The 26,301-nt window shown below is 36.0% G+C and overlaps 1 protein-coding gene across 1 annotated transcript in view; it reads left to right on the top strand.

Annotated features, from left to right (window-relative positions):
- PRTG (protogenin) overlaps positions 1–26,301 on the top strand; it is a 125,231-nt gene that overhangs the window by 86,136 nt on the left and 12,794 nt on the right. The window contains exons 12-15 of the mRNA XM_045555414.1: positions 18,614–18,709; positions 19,934–20,120; positions 21,610–21,737; positions 22,947–23,117. Of these exons, the coding sequence (XP_045411370.1) occupies positions 18,614–18,709; positions 19,934–20,120; positions 21,610–21,737; positions 22,947–23,117 (582 nt within the window). The remainder of the gene's footprint in view (positions 1–18,613; positions 18,710–19,933; positions 20,121–21,609; positions 21,738–22,946; positions 23,118–26,301) is intronic.

Raw genomic sequence — 26,301 nt, 5'->3', positions numbered from 1 at the left:
AATGACAGCACCCTGAAAGAAGAAATTCTTTTTACTTTTGTGCTATATATTGTACTGTATCAGAATTGTATTAATGGAAACCTGTGGGACATTATCAATAACAGTTTTATTTTATACTTAAAACAATCATTTTGGAGAGAGAGAAGAAAGACAGCAATATATCCCTGTATTTCTTACATATTTTTTCACCATCTTTAAAAAATAAGATTCAACTTCCTAAAAAAATATCCAACCCCCAAAAAATTGGGAAAAGAATTTTAATGTTTTTTCCTGGACCTTTATATCCTTACTATCGAATAGCCATCACATTTTGAAATGCTCTAAAACATGGAAAGCTCTGAAAAACATCTGTCTTGTTATTAAGTGAGGTGTAATATGTGAACAAAAATAATACACAGCTACTCCTTTTTTATTTTTAAGGATTAAGCAAAGTTTTTCTTCCCCCAAGAACAAAATTGATGCATTTGCCTAGATGGTCAACACTTTCATAGGTTTGAAGTTTTACTGCTTTAGCAGCTGTGTGGCAAGTTTTCTAGCAGACAATGGTGGGGGGATGGGGGGGGCAGTTGCTTCTGTTCTCTTTGTAGAATGATTGAAAAGTTGATATTTACTGGTTTTCTTGAGAAAGCAGTTTATCTGTAGAAGAGTAACTTTTTTTAGTACCTAAATTAGCTTGTTGCGATTCATATGCATACATTTGTCTTCTTGCTTAAAAAAAAAAAAAGAAAAGAAAGTAAAGAAATTCATCTACCCTGAAACTACATAGCACAGATAACCCTATGACCTTTGACGCTGGGTAAAGATTTACAGCACTTGTGGAGCCTCACTTCACATGCCTGACTGAAAAGATCCCTAAATAAAGTAAGGCCCCTGTGGGGATGGAGAAAATAAACAGGGTAGAGAAGTTCCATTATTTCAAGTGGCTCTGTTTTGTTTTGTTTTTAATCAGTCTATAAAGCGTAATACCAATTGTGATGTGTTTCCAGTTTTGGGGTCTGATGTCGGTTAACTTTGAGGTCTGATATCAGAGTAGAGTAGTTAGAGTGCAGGATGCCCGGGACATAGTGTCCTTCTCTGTCTCTCCTGCCCTTGGCAAGTATCCCCTCCTGCTGGCTCCCTCAATTAAATTCTCATTTGAAATATCTGGATAGTTGTTTGTTATTGATTTTTACGGGAAAACAAAAGAACAGAAAACTTTTGTAGAAATGGGCACAATCAAAAGATGGACAGAGTGGGAATCATGAATCACATATCTCTTTATATATTAAGAAATTTAATTTTCTTCAGATACAAAACATAAAAAGAATGAACGTGAGAACAAAATGAGTCCTCGTATTTGTCTCCAGAAACATGTTTTAACTTGGTTCTAAATGACACACCAAATTAAGAGATTTGAAGAAACTTTCACAATGTACTGTCCAGATGAGATCTATTTAATGACTGTTTAATGAATAGCTTTATACTGAATCTTTAACTTGTTTATGTATCGCTTTTAAAATATCCCAATATTTTTTACAGTCTTTTGTATTTATAACTTGAAGTTTATTTACTAAATTGATTTTACCTGTTTTATTTTTTGCTTCCTTTTTATATGTGCTAATAAAACCTCAAACAAAAGTTGTCTTGGTCTTAGGAAGATGCACATAGTTATTGATAGGCTCTTGATTGTTTTATAGGCCAACACTTTCAAATGGTATTTTTATGAAAGAAGGAAAAACGTCAGTAAACTTTTCATTGTCCTATATTTAAGGGTCTGTAAGCATGGTAAAATACTTGCTATGAATTGCAAACAGCATCTCCACAGAGATGGAAGAACTCTTGTAGAAAATTAAATCAATACTATTCATTAATCAAACTGCATGTCAACTCTCACACCACTCTGGAAGTTTCTGGTGAATGTAAAGAATCTTTAGATGTGTGAGGTCCTTAAAGATCTAAGTTAAAGGAGAGGAGGTTTTAAAAGTGAAGCCACTATCAGATGAAATAAACTTCAAGGTAGATAGGAAAATACTGTTGTATAATAGTAATTATACTTGTGGTTTTCATTTTGGTTTTGGTTTAAACTTTGTTCTTAAAAAAAAATCTTAATGGAGATGAAATTTTAAGCTTTGTACTAATTGCACACTCCGTGGACTGGAGGGAAGCTGCAAGACAGGCTATGACCAAAGGAAAACATTTTTTATCTTAGCCTTTTAAAATATGTTTGTATGTTTATTTTATAATGTACATAATATACTAGGACAGTCACACATATATATGTGATAATTAGACAAAGGTATATAATGAGTATACATGCTAGAAAAAAATAATGGAGGGTGAAATAAAAAAATATTGGAGACCACTGTTCTAAAGTATTGAATCAGTTATTTCTAAGTGACTACACAGTTATGAAGCTTTACAGTCTAGAAAAGGAAATAGGCATTAATCAAATCACCACATAATCTATAATTACAAATTTTGGTAAGTGTTATGATATAAAAGCACAGGGAGTGAAGGGGCCGTGTAATAGTGGACACAGTATTTTTAGGGTGGCGGTGGGGGGGGGGCGGGTGTCTGGGTAAGTTTCCCTGAGAAGCTGATAATGAATTGAGTTCTAAAGGATAATACAAGTTAACTAGGTGAAGGACCCTGATGGGATAATGAAATAAGGCATGGTATAAATCATAGTCATAGAATAATCATCAAAACAGGCTAAATAATGGTACCTCTTCCTACCTAAACAACCTGATGTATCAATTGGTTTGGATAAGGTAGTGTGATCTCACAAGGTTTCTCTAACATAATCCTGACATGGTTTTTTGAAATTCTGCATATTTTTCTATTCCATTTTGAGACATTTAAAGTCCTGAAAGACTTTGCATAACATCCCTGAAAATGTGGGCTGCCATAAGTAGAGCCAAGATAACTGACTCCACTGACATTTATCTTGGTTTATCATAGAAACTAGAACAGTTGCCTCAGCTGAGTGTCACAGTGGCGTCCTAGCTTTCTCAGCATGCCAGGATGTTAATAACCTATGAAACCTGTGCAGACAGAAGGCAGCACATTTTGCCTGATTACCACAGTTGATACGTCTTCCTTGGTAGGTTGTGTAAATATATCTAACTGGGGTCGTTATTTCAAATTTATATATCTCCTGTTTCATTCTAAGGAAGATTTGAAATGACTCAGTACAGAAACATACAATTCAACAAAATAAAAAACAAGTAGGTAAACTCTAAGCCTAAGCGTTTAGGGTTAAACACACTCATACTGAAAGTGGAAATGTAAATTGATATACAACTTTTCTAGGGATGATTGGTCAATACCAAAAAATACATACTTTTTTACCCAGAAATTCCATTCACAGAGACTTACTTTAAAATAATAATGAACATGCATAAACATTTCATCATGAACATTCACTGTAGTGTATAGGGTCATTTATAATTGGAAAAGCTGAGAAAACCTAAATGTTTAGCTGCTGAGGTTTTAATAAAATAAACTATGGTACATCCATACAGTTTGAATAAATGTGGACATTGAAAGGAATGTTTTAGAGGAATATTTCAGGACAAATAGTTCACAGTATATTAAGCAAAAAAAAGCTGGTTATAAAATTTAAAAATATTGAATATGTATCCACATGGATAGTAAAGGAAATGAAAAAATGTAACAGCCTCATGTTCACAGTGTTTATCTCTGGGTGCTGGTATTAAGGACTTTTTATTTTTATTTCTTTTTTACTTGTGCTTGTCTGAATTTTATAAATTTTCTATGATAAACATGTATTTGATCATAATGAAAAAAACCAGTATTTTTAAATTGAATATACCTAGATGAAGAAATTGGGACAAAGATAAATAAAGGTTGGGAAATCAATGGAACTAAGATGATATTTTTTATTGCATGCCATAAGGTCCTATACAGTTGCTAGAAGTGGCCTGTAAATTTAGCTGTGAGCTTCCTTGCAGTCAAAGCAAACTACAAACACTGTTTACTATGGGACACGGGATATTTTAATTATTGGGAGGTTATAATATACAGATTAAATTCCCAAGATATAATACCTCCAGAAAAGCTCTATATGCTGAAATTATTGGAGATTCTCTGTGAATCTGTGTATTGAAATCATTTTAACTTATACTTGACAATGACTTAATAAGGAAAGAAGATTCCTATGGTTTCTAGGATCATTTAACAAGTTACAGGGTTTTGGGTGACCTAGAGATATTAGTGGAGGAAACAATTAAAAGTTTTTTGAACTTTCACCTTTCTCCATCTGGATAGCCAAGTGTGATGATTTTTAGTGTGTTCCCCTTTCTTGAATAGTTATACTTCTACCCTTTTCATAAAATGACTTTTTGTCTCAGAGGAAAAGTCATGGCAGATGGGCCTCAATTCTGACCCCCCAAAACAATAGGAACTATATTGAAAGCCTCTGAAAACCTCAAGAAGTAAGGAGACACTCTTTTAAAAGGCCTATTTTTCTGTGCACATCTCCATTCAGAGAAATTACAGTGATTGTTTTAATTGTGTTAATTCTCTGTCCCGTGTTGACTCAATTGCATACTTGTATGGCCCTGATTCTTAGTATACTCCATTCCCCTGCTGTGTACATTTTACAAATTAACATTCCAGTGTGACTCATTGGGAATTAAAAAAAGAAAAGAAATCTGCATTTGTATTTTTATATACAAAGTCCCAGATATTTCTAAAAATCTTACAAGAAGTGTAAAAACATGTTGGTGTTCTCTTCTTTTTACTGTCCTCAGTATCAAGCAAATGATCAATACAAACATTTGTATAGATGGATATATATAAATTGATAGAGACAGAGATAAAAATGGGCTACTGAAAAAATTATGCTATTCTGGGTTAGGAAAGCTCTGAAAACCAACAAGCAACCTAACAAACACACACTGATAAAAAGCATGGATTTAAGTTTTATTTTCCTTCATAAAATACCCTAGATTAAAGTCATAATTTAACCTGTATAGTATTCTTGCTAAAAATGTTTAGCCTGAATATAATAATGAGGAAACAATAAGATAAATCTAGATCGTGAAACATTCTACAAAACAACTAGACTGGATTCTTCAAGTATGCTGTCATCGTGGAAGATGGGAAAAGCACAAGGGACAGTTTCAGATGCAGGAAACATGGCGTGGAGTGAGTGATCCTCAGGTGGATTCTCGGTGGGGGAAAAACAGTTATAGAGAACGTTACTGGGACAGTTTGGGAAATTTAAATACACAGTATATGATAGATACAGTTTCTCATTGTTAAATTTATTGGGTGTAATAATGATGTTGTGGTTATGTAGGAGAACATCATCCCTGTTTTCAGGGGAAACTTGTCCAAGTATTAATATTTATGTGTGATATAAAGTGTCATGATTCAACAAAAGGGGTATGTGTGTGTATACATTTGTACACACACAAAAATAAGAGAACAAAAAATAAACATGTATTTGAAAATAATTTTAACAGGTTATGATTGCCCTGTAGTGTGTTTTTGATCTTTAATCAGTACCTCCAAATTAGAGAATGGTTGTACAGTTATTAGGCACATAGTTAAAGCAGTAGCACTTCTAAAATAATTGCTTATACAAACCAATTCTCTAGGAATGTGGAGATATTTAAAAATTATATCAGTCAGCAGACACTAATATAAATTTGCCTATTAAAAATAAAGACACAGTACCAAGAAAAGGAAGCCTGGAGAATGAATGAATGAATGAATGAATGAATAAAATAAATAAATATAAAGGCACAGAAAATGGGTTTCTTATTAATACTGTCCAGTAGCTCTTCCAATTAAAGCCCACTTGAGAGACTAAAAACTGTAGGTGGTTGCATAATACAAAAATACTCTGGGTTGAAATTATTTCCTTAAACAACTAAGTATCTCTTTTATCCGTGAAATGTTTATAAACTAATATCTATAATATATTTCAGACTGAATATAAGAAACCTTAGATCTTTAAAAAATCTTTTTAACAGAAAAATCCTTTTGGTTTAACTCTGTATACTCAAATATTCTTGAGATTCTCTATAAGTATGTGCTGAAAACCATTTTAAGATCTACTGAATACCTTTCAATACCCCAAAGATCTTCAGTGTCTTTTAATACCTGAAAGATTTAAGATTTATATAGAATGGGAGTAGAATGTTTATAGCCAATTAACACATTAATGACCTGCATCTGGTTGTATCAAAGAACTCCCATAAATCTCTTATCTGTTTAACATTAAAATCAATTTCAGAGTGATGCAGTTAGTGAAGTTATAAATAAGTTGTAGTAACATAGTGTTTCTTGTGAGTTTTAAAGGAGGCATAAATAAATAAACAATCATGGTTTTATCATTATGATTGATGAAGTTGATACTTCACCAGCTTGCATTTCCCACTTGAGAAGAAATTTAAGATTGGTTTCAAGCTGTCTACCTGCATCTTTCCCATCTTGTAAACAGGCTTTTAACTGCTGACAGTTGAGATTTGGAGGGATAGTTATCAAACTACAGATGTTTTTGCAATGAAACTGTGCACCTCCGACCAAGTCGCTGTGGTTCAGGAGATGATAGATGGTATTTTCATGTTGCTTCACAAAAGGGTCAAAATGGCATGGCAAGCCCATGACAGTGAAACGGAGAAATGTTAGTCCTGGAAGGAGATTTATTTCATAGCTGCAGGGGAAGTTTGTTTGTCATGAATAGGCTCTCTCTGTCAGTCTATAAAAATATTGTTTGTAAGGCAATGATGTATGTGAGACAGACCATGTATGTGTGTTGGCAGACAGAGCAGCTACTTAAACAAATGCTAAGCCAAATACAGTAGCATGAGTCAAGTATTATACTTGGGATGCTTTTAGGGTAGGGATTGTTCTTGATAGAAATATCAACATAATCAAAGGAATTTATTTCATTTTCTTACATAACAACTTAAGTAAACTTTGTAAATTGTATACTTTCTTAATTGTCCTAGGATACTGCACACACATGCCTATTCTCTATTCTAATACACTTTTTATGTTAAAATTATACATTCATATAATCAGTAATCATTCCATTTTATTCACTTTTAAATTATTCAGGAATATAAATGTGGACATAGCCTTGTTAGTATGCTTCATATATAACTAGTATAAACTTTAGGACAGTTAAGCCACTGTTCTTTTGGAGTCTTTTCTTTTTCTCCCTCCTACCCAAAGGAAATACCAACCTTCCGTGCATCTCCATTAATTGATGGAGCAATAGGAGAGACTCATAAAATTGGGCCAATGAGGTACCTGTAATCCACAGTGATTCACAAAAGGAAAGGCCTCTGATTAGAAAAGAACATAAAAGATCAGGAACTATGTTTGTGGAGGCCTCCAATATCACTTTCAAATTAGTTTTTCAGTGTTTGGGTGTAAATCAGATTGACTTATGGCAAAGTTCAAGTAGAAATCTTCAACCCCTAAAAATTTCTTATCCAGATAGCCTAAAGTAATGCATTTCTCAAAAACGAAAAATATTTTAAAAAGAAGTCTTGAAAGGCTGATGGATGTATGAAAGTGAAATTACATAATCAAAAAAGAAGTAACATCAAAACATTAGTGAACACAATATAATTGGGAAAGCCTTATACTTCTGGATTTTACAAAACAATCTCAGTCATTTAGGCGAGGTTTTAAAACTAGAGATTATCTATAAGATATACTTACTTGAGTAGGAAACTGATTCTCAAATGTCATGTACAAAGAACTTTCTTCTAAATTATCCTAAACTCAGTAGGAGAGGGGATGTTTTTACTAGGAGTGAAAGGTGTTATTTGTCTTAAGGCCCTCCAGGGGGGAAGAACAAAAGCAACCAAGTCATTTTAGGTTTAGACAAATACTCTACCATCAGCTTCCATGAGAGCTGCATACAGAACACACAGGCAGAGTTGGAGGAGTGGAGGATTGCCTGCTCCAACTGCCATTCCGTCTATTTTACACTCAAATAAATATTCTTATATATTATCACATAGCAAGTTTATGACATTCTGGCATAATCATCATTAAAGAAAACTCCTTTGAATTTTTAATGCAGACAAAGTGAAAAATGTTGATGAATAACAATCCCATACAGAAATTTAGTTTATAAACAAAAGGAGAGTTAATTTTTAATCTAGGCTTACAGTTTATGTCCTTTTAGCCAAAAACCTGGTTTTAAATCAGCATACTAGCACATTCATTGAAGACATTATTTTAACCATCATGAATTCACTTTTTCCATTCTAATATAAATTTGATGATACAAAACAAAGAATTCCCTCTTAGATGAGATCTGCTCCGCTACTCTCAGTATGGTTTAGAGCAGAGAAACATACAGTCTTACAATGTTTGGAAAACTCAAAGGCCGATCACATTGTTCAAAATCGTGTTTTTGTTACTGTGCTTAAACATAGCATTTTAAAGCATAGTATTTCACTCTGCTTTCTTTTCCCACCCATCCCCCTTAGCATTTTTGCTGCTCCTCTGCTGCTGAACCAGACTTGGGCTGGCCCCAGATTCTATGTCAGAGGCCATGACCCAGGTGTCACAGCAGTCCGTACTGCTGGCCTCTTCTCTGAATAATTATATGGGGGGTATTGTGTTGAAGGTACAGGCTTGGGGGCAGTGCAGTCAGTCTGGCCAGCCAGACCGAGGAGCTCTCCAGTTGGACTGCGGGGGAACAATGGGCCTGAAAAGGCTTACACAAACCCTTGTAACACAAAAGATTAAATTAAAAATGGACATTTGGCCAGACATTAGGTTTCATCCTTCAGAATTTCACCTTTCTAACTTATTCTGATCATTTCCTACTCGAACATCTTCAGACTTAACATATGCTGACCTTATAATCAGATTTTCTGATTGCTACTTACCTTTGCATATATATTCTAATTTGACTATTTTTAATGCTTTGAGGCTATATTAATCGTGATGCTTTGTTGCTAATATAAGCAGAGCTTTTCTATAGCAGCATTTTAAGTATACAATTTAAAATATATATAGTGATTTTTTTTTTTTTTTTTTTTTTTTTTTTGAGACAGAGTCTCACTTTGTTGCCCGGGCTAGAGTGAGTGCCGTGGCGTCAGCCTAGCTCACAGCAACCTCAAACTCCTGGGCCCAAGCCATCCTACTGCCTCAGCCTCCCGAGTAGCTGGGACTACAGGCATGCGCCACCATGCCCAGCTAATTTTCTTCATATATTCCTTTAGTTGTCCAGACAATCTTTATTTCTATTTTTAGTAGAGACCGGGTCTCGCTCAGGCTGTTCTCGAACTCCCGACCTCGAGCGATCCACCCGCCTCGGCCTCCTAGAGTGCGAGGATTACAGGTGTGAGCCACCACGCCTGACCAGTGATTTTTAAAATAACGCTTTTTATTTTCTTAAGGCATTTTATTAGGCCTTTCCAGCGTGCTCATGTCTGTAGATTGAACAAGTGGCAGGGGACAGTCCTAAAGTAGATGTGATTGCTTTGTCTTTCTTTGGTCCTAGGAAGATTTTTTCCCCTACCACCTGAGAATTTTCCGTAGAAGAATGGGAAATAAAACTCTGTAAGTCTTCACCAGGGTTGAATTTTGGAAGTGGTGTCAGAAGTGGACTCATTCCTATGGGAGAGAAGTTTTTTCATGGTCCTAACCTCAGGCTTTCTCTTAATTTTATCTGGCCCTGACCTGTTGGCTCTGGCCTGACTCTTTTCAAGGAGTCTGGAGCCTCACGAATAAGCAACAGCTGAAAGAAACAAAAGCCTGGTTTTCATGACCCCAATATTATCTCTTCTTGTTGGTCCATAGCCCAATATTTTGTAAATAATTATTTTCTATTATGCATTTTCCAGGAAACAAACCAATCTGTTAGTATTGCAACAAAGAGTCTGTAAAGTTTGAATTTGATTTCCATCAATTTTACTATCTGATTTTTGTCTCCAATCAGAGAGCACTTAGTCTTCATGGTATTTGGGGGGAATTATGGTGTGGATGCTTACTACTAAGTGAGCTTATTAGTTTTTGCCTTGTGTCTTAAATAAAGAAGTTTGAAGACAGTACAGTAACGAAAATCCAACAGGATTGGAATTCTTGAATGTTTTCTCCTTAAAGTAAAATTAGCTTAGTACTTAATGTTTCTATTTCTGATTATTCTGCTTTTGTTCTATTTGATTACCTTGAATGTACATTTTTATTTATTTATTTTTTGGTTTTTTTTATGTTAAGAACAAAATCTAGAGTATATTTTATTTTATGTTTTTAAGAGATAGGGTCTCTCTGCGTTGCCCAGGCTGGAGTGCAGCATCCCCATCATAACTCACTGTAACCTTGAACTCCTGGCCTCAAGTGATCCTCCCATCTCAGACTTCTATGTAGCTAGGACTACAGGTGTATACCACCACACCTGGCTAATTTAAAAAAATTTTTTTGGCCGGGCGCGGTAGCTCACACCTGTAATCCTAGCCCTCTGGGAGGCCGAGGCGGGTGGATCGCTCGAGGTCAGGAGTTCGAGACCAGCCTGAGCGAGACCCCGTCTCTACTAAAAATAGAAATAAAAATTATCTGAACAACTAAAAATATATATAGAAAAAATTAGCCGGGCATGGTGATGCATGCCTGTAGTCCCAGCTACTCGAGAGGCTGAGGCAGTAGGATCGCTTAAACCCAGGAGTTTGAGATTGCTGTGAGCTAGGCTGATGCCACGGCACTCACTCTAGCCTGGGCAACAAAGTGAGACTCTGTCTCAAAAAAATAAATAAATAAAAAATAAATAAATAAATAAATAAAAATAAAAGAATTTTTTTTATAGAGACAGGGTCTTGCTGTGTTGCACAGGCTAGTCTGGAACTCCTGGCCTCAAGCAACCCTCCCGCCTTGACCTCCCAAAGTGCTGGGATTGCAGACCTGAGCCACTGTGCTGGGCCTTGACTGTACATAATAATATCTCCCACTTGTTCAGGCCTTGTAACTTGGTCTCTTTCAGAGATAACCTAAAACCAAGAAGTGGGCAAAAAAAGGGAGGTAGGGGGGTATTTTAGTCACAAAGCCACTCAGTAGGAGAGGATGCCATTCTTCATAATGTACTCTCTTAATTTACACGTTATCACTAATTTTCTATCGGGTTGCTCAAACATTAGTGATCTAGAGCTCCTGGCTTTATACAGTAGGCCCAGAAGCATAGACTTAGAACTGAAGGACAACTCTCTGCCAGGTATACCCTCTTCCACTTCTGTTGTTTGACCTGTGCTGGAAACTTTGTCATTTTCTTACTCCTCCTCTTTTTTAATTCCATCTCTCAACAATTCCATTTAGTTAGGTGTCTTCTGTGTGTATGTAATAAAATCTACCATGCCTGGCCTGGCTCTCAAAGCTGTGATCTGTCCCCCAGCCTAAGGTTCCTGTGTGACCCTTGCTCATTTTCCGTTTAGTGCTGCAAATCTGAACTCTTCTTTGTTACTTGGCTTCAATCCATGTGTTCCTATCTTCAAGCCTTTGCTGACACTCCTCCCTTGGCCTAGATCTCTTCTTCCCCATGCATATTATAGGGTCAGATTCTGCTCACGTGTCACCTCCTCTATGAAGCCCTTCCCACTCTCTGAATTAGTAGTAATCATTCTCTCTTGTGAATGCCTTAGAATTTTAACAAATCTCTTTTGCAGCATTTATTCCTATCTTGCATCATGGTACTTATGTCTACTTTTGTCTTAGGTCCCTAATATACTGTTATCTAAACAAATTTGAAAACAACTGACACATGTCAACTTTCTAATCTTACAGGTTGAGGAAACTGAGTTCCAGGAGATGGAGTGACTTTCGCAGCCACACAGCTAGTTAATCCAACATTTAAATCCAAATCCCCTAATTCCCAAATCAGTTTTCTCTCCTACATGTATTTAGCACCAAAAAGCTCCTACCAAGTGCCTAACATTTTTCTAAACATTCTATACTTATAAACTCATTTAATCCCCATTTTACAGATGAGAAAACCTGCTTCAAACCCAAGTAGTCTGGTTCTTTCATTACTGTACTACCCTACTCTTCTACATGAAAGAGCAGGGATTAGGAGTTATGGGATGCCAATAGTAATTGTTTTGTATTATTATTATTAATATTTTTATCAGTGTGTTATTATTATTGATGTTAATATTATACTCAAGTACTTTTTTAAGCATTTATGTGAATTATTTTCCCTCCCCGACAGCTTCATGAGGTAGGTGCTATTATCATCATCATGCCCATTTTGTAGGTGATTGTAACAAAGGTACAGAGAGAGAAAATAATGTCCTGAGTTATACAGTAATGACCAAGCTAGTCCTGGAATCCAGTCAGTCTGGGTTTAAACATCTCGGCCTCCAACCTCTTTGCTAGACTGAACCTTAGCTTCTTAGTAGTGCTGAGTCATTGGGAAAGTTGTCTTCTATTTGGCTCAGCTTCCTTTGTAGAGAACATGTAGCAAAAATAGTCCCTAGCTCACAGAGTTGTTTGAAGTTCATGTGAGATATTTATGACAAACACTGATCCAAGGCAGCCCTTCTTCCTGCTTTGCATTTCATCAGGCTTTTCATTTGGTGAAACTTAAGCAATAGCTATATTTCATGCATACCTGTTTTGATTTGCTCATTCATCAGTTTCATCTGATATGTGACTATCTCCCACTGTTGTTTTTTTTTTCTTGAGATGGGATCTTGCTGTGTTGCCCAGACTGGAGTGCAGTGGCCATTCACCAGTGTGATCATAGTACACTATAGCCCTGAACTCCTGGGCTCGAGGGATCCTCCTGCCTTAGCCTCCCTAATAGCCTGTGTTGGGACTACAGGCCCACACCACCAGCCACTATGCCAGCTCTCCCACCTTCTTGATAGCTGGATGAGTGGGGTCATTGCTCTCCTTACAGGCACACCGATGCCATCTAGTGATAGACAAGAGAAATGCAAGTTTTTCAAGTAAAATGCTGGAAGAAGGCGTGGGGTTTTTGTTGTGTGGTCTTTAGGAAAATGTTGCAGTGAAAAATAGGTATATCATATCAAAGTTTTTAGTAGGTTTCTTAAGATGTTGCATAAAGATATATTAATAATAGTTAATTCACTATTTTTGTTAAATCATATGCAGTGAGAATGGAATTAAGGCAAGTTCTTGATGCATACAACTTTAAAATATTTTGGCATTAAAGAGTCTCATTTTATTGGCTTTTATTTTTCTTGTTCTGATTCTAGTCACTGAGGGTAACAAACACCTAATTGTAAAAACAGGATATAATTAACACATTGAATTAATTTTTGTGTCCATCTGCTTGCTGTTTCTAATGCTAGTCCTCAAACTCTTCCAGATTTCCCTTTAATGAAATGATTTACTATTCTTCCATTAGGGAAGAAATTTATTAAGTTGTTTTCCAAAGCATTTATCATCATTAGGGCTGTCTCTTTGTTAGCAGATGAGAGATTATTAGATTAACGTGGAAGACGTGGGTGAAGGTAGATTTGCCACTGAGAGGATTATACACCATGTGACATAGTTGCCAAAACAGCAAGCATTCTTAGTGGTCATAAGCATAAAACACAGCTCTTTCAATCGTATATACAAGTCAGACACATACTTGGGAACCTTTGCCTACTTGATACACCAGGGAATATTAATGAGGACAAAGCGTGCTTAGAGCTCAGCTTTAGTATTTGCTAATTGCTAATTTGCTAATATTCTGGACAATATAGTATTTTGTATTTACTAATTATGGCAACTGTGCAAAGTATTTAGTAGACATGGTTTCATTTAATATTCTTAAAATCCCTATAAGGGAGGTCCTATTATATGTCTGTTATATCTCTGTCTTCCAAATAAAAATAAATGAGGTTTAGAAAAGTAAGAAACTTGCTGAAGTCTATACAATTAATAAATAAGACATACAGAATATTCATTTGTCAGTCTGTCTCCTTTGGTAGATTGAAATTAAAGGCAAGGTTTGTGTCTTTCTAATCCTTAAGTCTTTCATACAGTGCCCAACTTTTGGTTGGCACTTGATAAACATATTTGATACCTGTGAACTTCTTTTTGTTTTGTTTTTTGGCCAGCCACACATATTGTTCTGACTCTTTCTCATGGGACTAATAATCAAGTAGAAGAGCCGGTGATGAGAATGAATCAGAAGGGAAGAAGGGTGAGAGGAGTCCTAGAGCTAGAGGAGAAAATATACAGGGTATGGCCATAGCAAAATGTATCAGGAAGATCATTTTTGGCTGAGGTTGACTCCCTCATAAAGAAATGACAAGTTCATTTGGCTTAGGGACCATGGTCACTTTAATGTAAGCCGACACTCCGGAGCTGAATGGTTAGGAATCAAAATGTGTAGGGTCAAATTTGTGTTAAATTGATTTGAGCTTTCTTTCCTGACCCTTCATCTTTATGTGTATTGCTAAATCTTTAAGCAAGTTTAACTCTAAACCCAAATATTACTTATTTGAGCCATCACCCCAAGGACTGTTAAGAATTGAGGAGTGATTTTTATGCCCTGTGTGTTGAGTTTTGAAGGAAATGGAACCAACTCTCCCCCTCACTGTCCCTTTCCCCTCCTTCCCTCAGCGGGTTTTGAGAGGCCTGCACTATTGCTTGTGGCTGCTCTTCCTGACTCTGCTGTTTTCCCCTCAAACCACATAGCCTAAGTCTGCTGAGTCTCGTGTAACCAGGCACCACATACGTGGCAATGCTTGATTCAAGAAGGACTGTAACAGGCCCTGGGAACTGGTTCCCTGTGGCATTTCAGTGTTGATCCTCTCTGCTTTGTCTCTCAGGCACCAGAGGATCTTTGTAGAACTGGCAAGTTTTAGGACATGTGCTACTTATGCTGAGGTTCATTCTTTGTGCATTTACCTGCATTTAATATATTGGTTCTAAATTTTTTGTTTTTTACTCTTTATCCTTAATTCTGTTAATTATATAGCTGTTCCTCTGTTTTGTCTTTTATCTGATCACTCTTACTGCCTGATAATCTTCATCTTAATATTATTTGAGGTCTCTAGTCCTTGATTCCTCTTTAAATTTACAAACAGTATGTGAAGTCAAACTTCTAACAAATTGATGAACAAGAAGGAGCCAGGTGGTTCCAGGGTCTCTGGATTGACAAACCAAAATAATATAAAGATTAGATTTTTGAGACTGGAGTGAAATTTTTTAAAGCTAAAGAGGAGCACATGGCAAATCCACCTGGGTCATCGCTCAGCTTTGCCCCTAGCCTGGCACTTTTAGGGCATAAAGAGCAAATCACATATGAAGAAATTCAAATGTGTTTTCTGTCACCTTTAAATTATTTTTTCCATGTACTATGTCCTGTAATTTTATTTTTTGTACTAAAATAATTTCCCAAATTATTCTGGTTCTTGTTTTACCTTTTCTGTTTGGATAGAAAAGATCTTGTATACCCAATGTACTTGATTTTTGCTGCTTGGTGGTTTGCCTTTTTGTGACCTTGGGTAAACTAGCATGGGAAGGAACCTGGTACTTGAGATGGTCACTGTCTGATAAATTGGATGATTTCCAAGTGGGCCTCAGAAGAGCTGCTCCTCCTCACGTGGGGCTTGTTTGACCCTGCACTGAGTGGGCAATAGCCAGGTGCCATGGGCGTTAAAGGAACAATTGTGTTCTCTCATTGGGACACATAAGCTATTCCTGTCTGATCAACAACAACAACAACAAAAAACCCCTTTAATTCTGGGTTTAAAATTAGTATAAGAAGTTCATTTTCTAAGGAAAAAGGGCAAACTTAGAGAACCCATTTTATGGCTAACAAAAAGTAACTATTCCAGGCCAGGCGCTGTGGCTCACGCCTGTAATCCTAGCACTCTGGGAGGCCGAGGCGGGTGGATTGCTTAAGCTCAGGAGTTCGAGACCAGCCTGAGCAAGAGCAAGACCCTGTCTCTACTAAAAATATATAGAAATTATATGGACAGCTAAAAGATATATATAGAAAAAATTAGCCGGGCATGGTGGCGCATGTCTGTAGTCCCAGTTACTCAGGAGGCTGAGGCAGGAGGATCGCTTGAGCCCAGGAGTTTGAGGTTGCTGTGAGCTAGGCTGATGCCACGGCACTCACTCTAGCCCGGGCAACAGAGTGAGACTCAAAAAGATTTAAAAAAGTAACTATTCCAGCAGCACAATTCACAATTGCAAAGATGTGGAAACAACCCAAGTGTCCATCATTACATGAGTGGATTAATAAAATGTGGTATATGTATACCATGGAGTTCTACTCAGCCACAAAAAACAATGGTGATCTAACACCTCTTGTATTATCCTGGATAGAGCTGGAGCCCATTCTACTAAGTGAAATATCCCAAGAATGGAAAAACAAGCACCACATGTACTCACCATCAAATGGTAATAACTGTTCAATACTTAAGAGCACATATAGTAATAGCATTCATCGGGTGTTGGGAAGATGGGAGGGGGGAGGGAGGGGATGGGTACATTCACACCTAATGGGTGCGGTGTGCACCATCTGGGGGATAGACATGCTTGAAGCTCTGACTCGGGTGGGGCAAAGGCAGTGTATGTAACTTAAACATTGGTACCCCCATAATATGCTGAAATTAAAAAAAATTTTTTTTAAAGCAACTATTCCAAAGACATCTTCATGCAGTGTTGATTGAGGTTGTTTGCACAATAGAAAAAAGATTAATCTACTGCCTATACTCAAAACCCTCATCAAAATCAGTTTTCTATGAGAAATAGCTATATCCATGTCTGGCTCCCTGAGGAGAACGTTAGCTACTTTGAGAGTAAATCTCTGTCCTATCCTTCCTTTTATGTATCTGCTGTATTCCTAGCACAGTAAGTTACATTCAAGAGGCTTTCCTAAAGAGACTCTTCTAATTGAGTAGAGACAGAATAAAGAAACATTTTTCCAAGTTGCACTATGAATTTATAAAGAACTAGAATGCAAAGAGCCAATTGAATTCCATTTGTACCCATCCCAAGAGAGTATTTGTTAATACTGAACTCAGCATTCAATTGACTAATGTGTTTAGCAATGTTAGGAGTAAAGAAAGAAAAAAATATTCAAATTAAATAGCCATTAACATGAACCAAAACCTTTTGAATCCTAGAATTCAAAAGTGTTAGAAACCATGTGAGTATGAAATCCAAATGTGTGTCTGTTTTTTGATAATTCTTTTATAAAATGTTTGAAAATATCACTATTTTAAAATTTATCATAAGGAAACAAACTTAACTTGTGATACAGGCGCATGTGTTTGTGTTAGAGGCCCTGTACTTTGTCATGGAAATACCCTTTAGTTCTTGGTTCTTGGTCCAGCTTTGTGTGGCACTGATGTTCTCCTTAACACCTTTGTACCACAGCTTATAAAATGGAAATGATGTATGCCTTATAGAGTTTTGTGATAGTCAAGTAAGATAATGTATCTAAAAGTCATTTTCTATAGGATAGTCAAATGTTATTTCAGTCTTCCTATCTTTCTATCTAGAAAGCATAGGAATTTTCTAAGGTACAAAAAATTTTCTTCTTGCAGTTTTAATTTTGTCAGAACTAATAGAAATGAAAATTCAATATCTTAGGACATCTTTTTTTGCATTTGAATATTAAGTATTAGAATATATTTTTCAGTTTCTAGAATATTTATATAAACTCTTAAATAACTTTTGGAGAGTTTCATAAATTTCACATTTTATTTTTGGATTTTTTAAATGTTGGAATTCACTCTAGGATTATTTTTACTCTCTAATTTCATGTCTTTTTCCATATCAGGTATATCTGTAGAGGATTATTGTTTTCCCTTATAAAATATTGAAATTTTTTGTGTTTGTTTTATTATTATTTAGAGAAGTATAATAGAGAATTATGTTATTTTTGAGTGGTATTTTTTTTGCCCTAAGCAAGTATTCTGTAGTTAAATGTCATCATAAACAGTTAACTTTAAATGTGTTTATACTATTAAATTTCTTGGACATTTTTAAAAGCATATCAGTTAAAATTTATAACCATGTATTTCTTCAGAGCCCTGAGAAAATTGTAATGTGCCTGTTTATGGACATTAGTTTTAGTATTGTGATAGTTAATGAACACCAGTAGAGGGAGCTCCAACTCATCTTTCTTAGTGAATTCAGCTCTGAACTTAAAATGCAGATTTGTAGAAAGGATACACTTAAACAACATATGATTATATACATTTTCAAAGGTACTAAAGAATGACAATTGTAATTTTCCTTAACTTTGATGGAGAAAACAATCTCACTTTAATTTCCATGCTTTTAAGTAAAGTACCCTCAAGTATAACTGCCTAAACAAAAAACTTCTCATAAATGATCCATCAAGCAACTCAAGGCTTTTAAAACCAAGAATCTATCTGGTCACTTAAGGAGGAGGAGGAGTGGTTGTGGTAGTGTTATTGTTTGAAATTAGGTTAAGTAAAGTGAAATTATAAATAATTAGTAGATAGTCACAATACCAGTGTCATATTGTAAGGTAAATTGCTGAGTCATTGTGCAGTATAAAGAAAGAAAAATTTAATTTTACTTAGAACTTGTATGCATTTAGAAGGTTGTTAAACCAAAATCTAAAGAGGCTCCATCCAGAACCTTTGCCCAGATCTAGAGGCCTGGTCCTAATTATCACCTGTTGGTTTCTTTATAGATCCCAGAAGAAAATATCACGTGAGGCTGCTGGCTTACAACAACATAGAAGATGGCTATCAGGCAGATCAGACTGTCAGCACGCCGGGATGCGTGTGTAAGTGAGGGTCACGGGAGTTTATTTCTCTGTGGCTTACTCTCCTTTTTCTCCTCCTCCTCCTTTAAATTTCAGGCTCATTACTACTTGGAAGTCTTGGTGGTTTAATTACTTTATATCCTCCATGCTGCCTACCAGAGTATCTTGAACATCTTGAACCTCTTTATTAGGTGCTCAGTAAATATTTAAGTGAGACTTATTAAATTATGAGTACCTATTTTAATTTTGCATGCAAAAGACCATTAGAAATTTAACTGTGGAAAATAACCACTGAATACCTACATATAATACTATAACATATTTTCTTTTAACTGTTTTCATCTTGAGGCTAATTGTCTCCAGTCACTGTTCAGTTTTACTACTACTAAAGAGGATATTGTTCTAGTCTTAAGTCTACTGCTGGTTTGCTGGTTTTCTGAATGTCTTTGACTAATCATTTGATTTCTCTGTGCTTCTGTTTTCCAGTGTGTTAAATGTTAATAGTACAGTCATGTCCTGCATAACAATGTTTTGGTCAACAACAGACCACATAATATAATGGTGGCCCCATAAGATCATAATGGGGCTGAAAAATTCCTATCACCTAGTGATGTTGCTGTCATAACCTCATAGAGCAACACATTACCTTTTCTGTGTTTAGACACACCAGTGCTTACCATTGTGTTATAGTTGCTAATAAACAGTATTTGGTATAGTAACATGCTGTCCAAGTTTGTAGCCTAGGAGCAATAGGCTGTACCATATCACCTAGGTGTGTCGTAAGTAAGCTATCCCCTCTAGGTTTGTGTAATTATACTCTAACTGTGGTCCCCAACCCCCTAGGCCATGGCGTATTAGGAGACATGCTGTGGGCTCTGTACCACCACCCACCACCCGTGACACCCCACCCCTCAACCCCTAGTGCATGGGAAAATTCTCTTCCATGAAACTAGTCCTTCATGCCAAAAAGACTGGGGACTGCTATGGTGTTCACACAATGACAAAATTGCCTAATGACACATTTCCTAGAATATATCCCTGTTGTTAAGTGACAGATGACTATATTTGACTCCTTATCTAACTCATGGTGAGTTGTTTAGGCTTGGATGATATATTTCTAGACAAAGTGAGTCTTTGGTGGAAGAAAAACTTAAAATCTACTTGTAGGATGCGGTATGATGATTTTACCACTTTCAACATTAAATGTTATGTTGTGCAGTAAATTAACACTATCTTTTTCAATAGCTGTTCGTGATCGCATGGTCCCCCCTCCACCGCCACCCCACCATCTCTATGCGAAGGCTAACACCTCATCTTCCATCTTCCTGCACTGGAGGAGGCCTGCGTTCACCACTGCACAAATCATTAACTACACTATCCGCTGTAACCCTGTCGGCCTGCAGAATGCTTCTTTGGTTCTGTACCTTCAAACGTATGTAGCCTCTATTAATGGTTGTTTTCGTTACTTTCCCCCCTGCTCATACTTACTTCTTACCATCCTGGGCCCAGCGTGGGCTTCAGTAGTAAGCATTTGTTTCAAGATTTATCTTACTTATAAAGTGGATGGGAGGTTTACATCATTACTATATTCAGTTCTGAAAGCTGTACTTTTTGACATTTAATTTATATAAGTGATTTTTAAAATTTTTCCCAGCCTCATGCAGCAAGATTAGGCAAGAAGTTATTATTGTTTTCAAGTGGCTAAACTTAGCTAGCAAAAGACCATTTTCATGCCGGTATCAAAAAGTAGGGCTAGGCCGGGCGCAGTGGCTCACACCTGTAATCCTAACCCTCTGGGAGGCCGAGGCAGGTGGATTGCTCGAGTTCAGGAGTTCGAGATCAGCCTGAGCAAGACCCTGTCTCTACTAAAAATAGAAATAAATTATCTGGACAACTAAAAATATATATAGAAAAAATTAGTTGGCATGGTGGCATATGCCTGTAGTCCCAGCTACTCGGGAGGCTGAGGCAGGAGGATCGCTTAAGCCCAGGAGTTTGAGGTTGCTGTGAGCTAGGCTGACGCCACGGCACTCACTCTAGCCCGGGCAACAAAGTGAGACTCTGTCTCAAAAAAAAAAAAAAAAAAAAAGTAGAGCTAGTAGTCATTCCGTTTTCTAGGTTAGAGTTAGAAAGATCCAATGACTATGCTTTAAAAGAATGATTTGACTTCCAATATTTCAAAGAAAATCCCTTTGTTTGGGACATTTCCATACTGTTAATTTTCTAGTTTCCTCTCAGAGGCAGCTTACATGCTTATTTCTATAGGGTAATATTAACACATTGACTGCCACACTAGAAAAAAAAATTTTTTCCTTGGGGCCACGTATTTTATTATGAAAATAAAACAAAAACTTCAAAAACAAAACAATCCTTTCTAATTTAATGAAAAATTTATTATTTTTTATTGTTTTCTGTGCATGAGTTATATGCAACTTGAAAAATAGTTCATGCAGCTCCCGAAGTGAAGAGACGTATGAGTTACATATGCTTCACAAGGCCCTGGGCTCATAACTAGCATGAGTTAAATACAACTCACATGGCAGTTAATGTGTTAAAGGTATTTTAATAATCAGATTAGATTGCTCCTTTTTATTTCAAAATGTTTAAGGGAGTACAGATGTTTTTGTTACATAGATTGCTCTTTCAGTCTAAAAAATTTTTTTAAAGGAAATGAGGAGCTAGGGGATGGACACGTTTGAAGCTCTGACTCGGGGTTGGGGGGCAAGGGCAATATACGTAACCTAAACTTTTGTACCCCCACAATATGCTGAAATAAGAATTAAAAAAAACAAAAAAAAAAAAGAAAGAAAGAATATGAGCTAGTGAATAATATTATGCCCTACCTGTTGGTTGGAAATACCGACAATCATTTAGAAACAATATACTACCAGCATTAACAACTTTATTACTCACTATTATAGATCAGAAACTCACATGTTGGTTCAAGGTCTAGAACCCAACACCAAATATGAATTTGCTGTTCGATTACATGTGGATCAGCTTTCCAGTCCCTGGAGCCCTGTAGTCTACCATTCTACACTCCCAGAAGGTAAAGAATGCAGCACCTCTATGGGTTTTATCTTTTAAAAAAAATTGTAAATATGTTACTTTGAGGAGGACTTTGGTTGCCATCTGTTGATGTGTATTTATTTGTTTTGTTTCTTTTTGGAATTTCTTTCCCTTTAATATGTTTGTTTATTTTTTTTCTTCTGAACATATATATTACACAAGCAAGCAGGCTTAAATTTAGTGTCCCTTTAGGGAAGACTTATTTTCCAATCAGGTGTGCTGCACCAAAATAATTTAAAATGGAAATAAGTGAATAATGTACTTGTTAATGATCTTATGAGGCCACGTTAGAACTCATTTCTATATACAGCACAATGTATATATCTGATTGAGCACCAATTCAGTAGCTTACCTATGGCTAAAGTATTTTTGGTCTCTAGACCTGCATTTTCTTATCTCCAAAATGAGAGTAAAGGACTAGAAAATCTATAAGGTTCATTCCTGCTCTATTTTAATTATACTGAGAGAAAGCAAGAGACATTTATGTCAGTGAACATAGAGCTGCTTTGCTATGGTTTTGGCAATACTCCTTATGAGATGTGGTGCCAAAAACCAGCTCTTCAGACTTTTAGCTCTTATTAAACATGGAGTCAACTAAAATTCCAAGATGTCACTACTTTTCACAGATATTTAATATAAATTATTACGCTTAAGTCTGCCATATAAACTCATTGATTCACTACTTTTCAGAGAATAACTAAATGTTTTGATCTCAGAAGCATTTTTTTCAGTGGCCTCCTAGTTCAGGTTAAGTGGGTATTCTATACATTTTAGTAAGAACTGTAATTTAGATTCAGTACTTATGAGGTAAAACTCAGTATCTAAAGGACAGATGCTACTGGTGAAACTGTAAACCTTTCTAGTTAGCAATTTAGCAAAATGTTTCAAGAGCCCTTCATTTTTAAACGCTATCCATTTGATTTAGTAATTCCCAGCCTAGGAATCTACCATTTTCTTTATGCTTTTTAATGTTTTAAATATTAAAAAAGTGAAATTAACTTTCAGAAAAAGAATAAAAAATAGTACTTTACTATTATTACTAATGATCTTTGAAAGCTGTGATTTTGAGATTTTTATAATAGTGGTTTCTAATTTTTCGGACTCTTTGCTAAGCCTGTCAGTGAGGTATTTGAGTGTTTATAAACCATTTTATTTTAGTAGTACAATATTTTTTCACATGTGTGTACAGCACCCGCAGGCCCACCAGTTGGAGTAAAAGTGACATTGATAGAAGATGACACTGCTCTGGTTTCTTGGAAACCCCCCGACGGCCCAGAAACAGTTGTGACGCGCTACACCATCCTGTATGCGTCCAGGAAGGCCTGGATTGCAGGGGAGTGGCAGGTCCTACACCGAGAAGGTAAATACGATCATAAATTACCAAGGAGGATGGAAAGTAAGATCATTAGCGTCACGGAAACAAGAGGAAAGAGGAATCTAGAGTTTGTTTTGAATTTATATTTTTATGTATGAAGTAATAAATAATTAAAGATTTTGGTTTAATTCAAAGAGCACTGGGAAGCCATCAACCAATTTTAAGAATGATTCATGTTTCTGAAAGATCATTCGTACTGTTGTGAAAGAAGAGGTTTTGTTGAGGACAAGTGGAAGTAAGAGTAATGTAAAGGGACTAGTTAGGAAGTAATTGTAGTGGTCCAGGAAAGAGATGATAAGCCTGAACTAGGATGGTGAGGATTAGGATGGGAAGGAAAGGATATTTGAAAGATACTAAGGAGGTAGAATCAACAGGACTTGATAGCTTGGATGATAGGAGGGAGGAATAAGGAAGGGAGCATTGTAATGGATGATTATTAGGTTTCTGGTGGTGGTGTGTCTTGCATGGCAGTAGGAGAGATCTAGCTTAAAGGAGAAGACCTATGTACTGCTACTAAAATGATCCACATGAAATAAATTGACCCATATGAGTATTAGGGTCCTCTTAAATACAGAGAAAAGCTGATTAGGGCTTAAGAACATTGAATTTTTTTCCTTTTCTTCTCTTTTTTCTTTTCTTTTTTTGTAACAGGGTCTCACTCTGTCACCTGGGCTAGAGTGCAGTGGTATGATTATAGCAACCTCAAACTCCTGGGCTCAAGTGATACTCCTGTCTCAGCTTCCTGAATACGTGGAACTATAGGTGTACACCACCATGCCCAGCTAATTTTTAAATTTTTTGTAGAGATGGGGTCTTGCTGTTGCCCAGGCTGATCTCAAACTCCTGGCCTCAAGCATTCCTCCCACCTCAGCCTCCCAAAGTCCTAGGATTACAGGCTTAAGCCACTGTACCCAGCTCCCCCATGCCCCCAAATTTAATTATTTTAACAGTAATTTTTTTTTAGCTGAGAAAAACTGAATTATAAAATTCTTAACATTCTTATTGCTTGCTTTAATTGTTACATCCTTTTCTAGATCTTGAATCTTTCATTTGGACAAGTCCCATATGCCAGTTTTTAGATGAGCCATCACATAAATAGTAAAACTTCATTATCGTGGCACTTCCTTGATTCAGACATACATGATGGGAAAAGAATAGTTTGCCAAGCAATAAAAAGCTTTAAGAAGGGTTTCAAGAAGGAAATTTGTCTATCACTGTATAGTACTAGCTACTTCCATATACATTTTACCTTTCAAGAGAAATATTTACCCAACTAAGAAGATAAACTTTAAAGGATATTTGTGTGCATGTAAATAGAACTCTATGCGGTTGTAAAATAAGCAAATGGGAACTTTAGCTGGAGTTTCAACAACTGTATATTCATATTTTTCATTAAGCAGAAGCCCCACTAAGAAATGATTTTTTTGATCACTGAAGAGATTTGATAGTAATACGTACTTGGCAGCAATACGATTTTCTATTTATATCAATTATCTGCTACTGCCTAACAGACTACTCTAAAACTTAAAACAACCATTTTTTATTTTTTAAATCATTCTTTGAGTGAGCAATTTGGACTGAGATCAATTTGGCAGTTCTTCTGTTGGTCTCTCATGAGGCTGCGGCCATCTTACAGGTTTGACAGGGTCTGAGTAGTCTAAAAACTGCAGGACAGGGTTCCAGAATCAGGAAGAAGGGGAAGAAGCCCCATGTACGAAGCTTTACAAGCCTCTGCTTGCATCACACGTGCTAGTGTCTGAGCAGGCAGAGCAAGTCACGTGGCCAAGCCCAGAACCACCCAAGGATGTGAATAGACGGAGGTGTAATTCACTGGGGGCTCTTAGTGTTACAGTCTACCACAGTATTCTTAAAATGTGTAATTCAATTTCAGTGATTCAATTCCGAAATGATTTATTGACACACTGCTTAACCACATGACTAACCTGACTTAATGAGGTGTTATAAGCATTAATAAAGACTTTTGATAGCATGAGCACATACTTCTTTTAGTTCTTTATTTATACCTGCCTGAAAAGAAGCAATATATATTTGTTTTGACTCCTTTTAAATGTATTCATTTGTCATTTTGAGACAAAGCTCAGAAAATAATATCTTGCCTTATTGACAGCTTAGTTGCGACATGAATTACCATTGCAGATTTTTACATCTACATAAGCTTTCCTAACTATACAATAATGCACCGGGAAAAAAATCTGTATGTTTCTTGGTGAAATTTTAGGAAACATTCTTAGTGAAAAGCTTTTGTCATTTGTTAAATTTAGAAAACTTCTTTCATGGCTAATGCCAGTGATTCATAGAAAACAAATAAACAATGTAAGTAAAAAGCAATTAAGTTTACTTTTTTGAGAGAGAAAAATATAGAGTTAGACATACATTTAACCAAAAAGAAGGAATATAACATGGCATCTAAAAGAAAAACTAAAATGTAAAATTGTCTTTTACGTCTAATTATGGCAATTTTCAGAAAGGTAATGATGTAGAAAAAGATGGAGGAAAAAGGAGAGGAAATGTCAATTTCTCTTTCCCATATACCTATTAGTGTTCTATACATACTAGGTTTATACATATTTACATATATATTTAATTCACAAATTTAATCCCAAATTGAACAAGATTTTTTTCATGAATCAAAACATTTAAAAATGCTTTTGGTGAGCATATGGTATTTATGGCTAAAATGTTACATGGTAGAATGGTTGAGCAGAAATGTAATATGAAATTATACTTGTGTGTAATTTAAAGTGGATCAGAAATTACAGTCTTTACCTTCCTGGTTTGTGGCAAATCAGCACAAGCTACTCAATTATTCTAAAATCTAAAAGGCACTGGAGGAAATTATGCTCTACCACAGCAATTCCTAAACTCTGTTCTTTATGAGTTTCCTGAGATCATAAAGATGCCCCTCCTTCAAAAAACATTTTCCCATGATTAAATAAGTTTGAGTAATACCACATACCATTCTTCCTGTTAGATATTCACATTGGAAATTAGAAGTCCTACAATAAAGAAATCCAGTTAACTCAGCATTTGCCAAGTGAATTGGACTACCAAGAGTAGAAACATATTCGTTTATTAAACTAATTCTTATTGAGTGATTACTATGTGTCAGGCTCTGTGTGAGGCACTGTAGTACCACCGTGAACAAAAT

The sequence above is a fragment of the Lemur catta genome, chromosome 1 (genome assembly GCF_020740605.2).
Source record: "Lemur catta isolate mLemCat1 chromosome 1, mLemCat1.pri, whole genome shotgun sequence".
In the NCBI taxonomy this organism is placed as follows: Eukaryota; Metazoa; Chordata; class Mammalia; order Primates; family Lemuridae; genus Lemur; species Lemur catta.
This window is presented reverse-complemented; position numbering and strand designations above follow the sequence as displayed.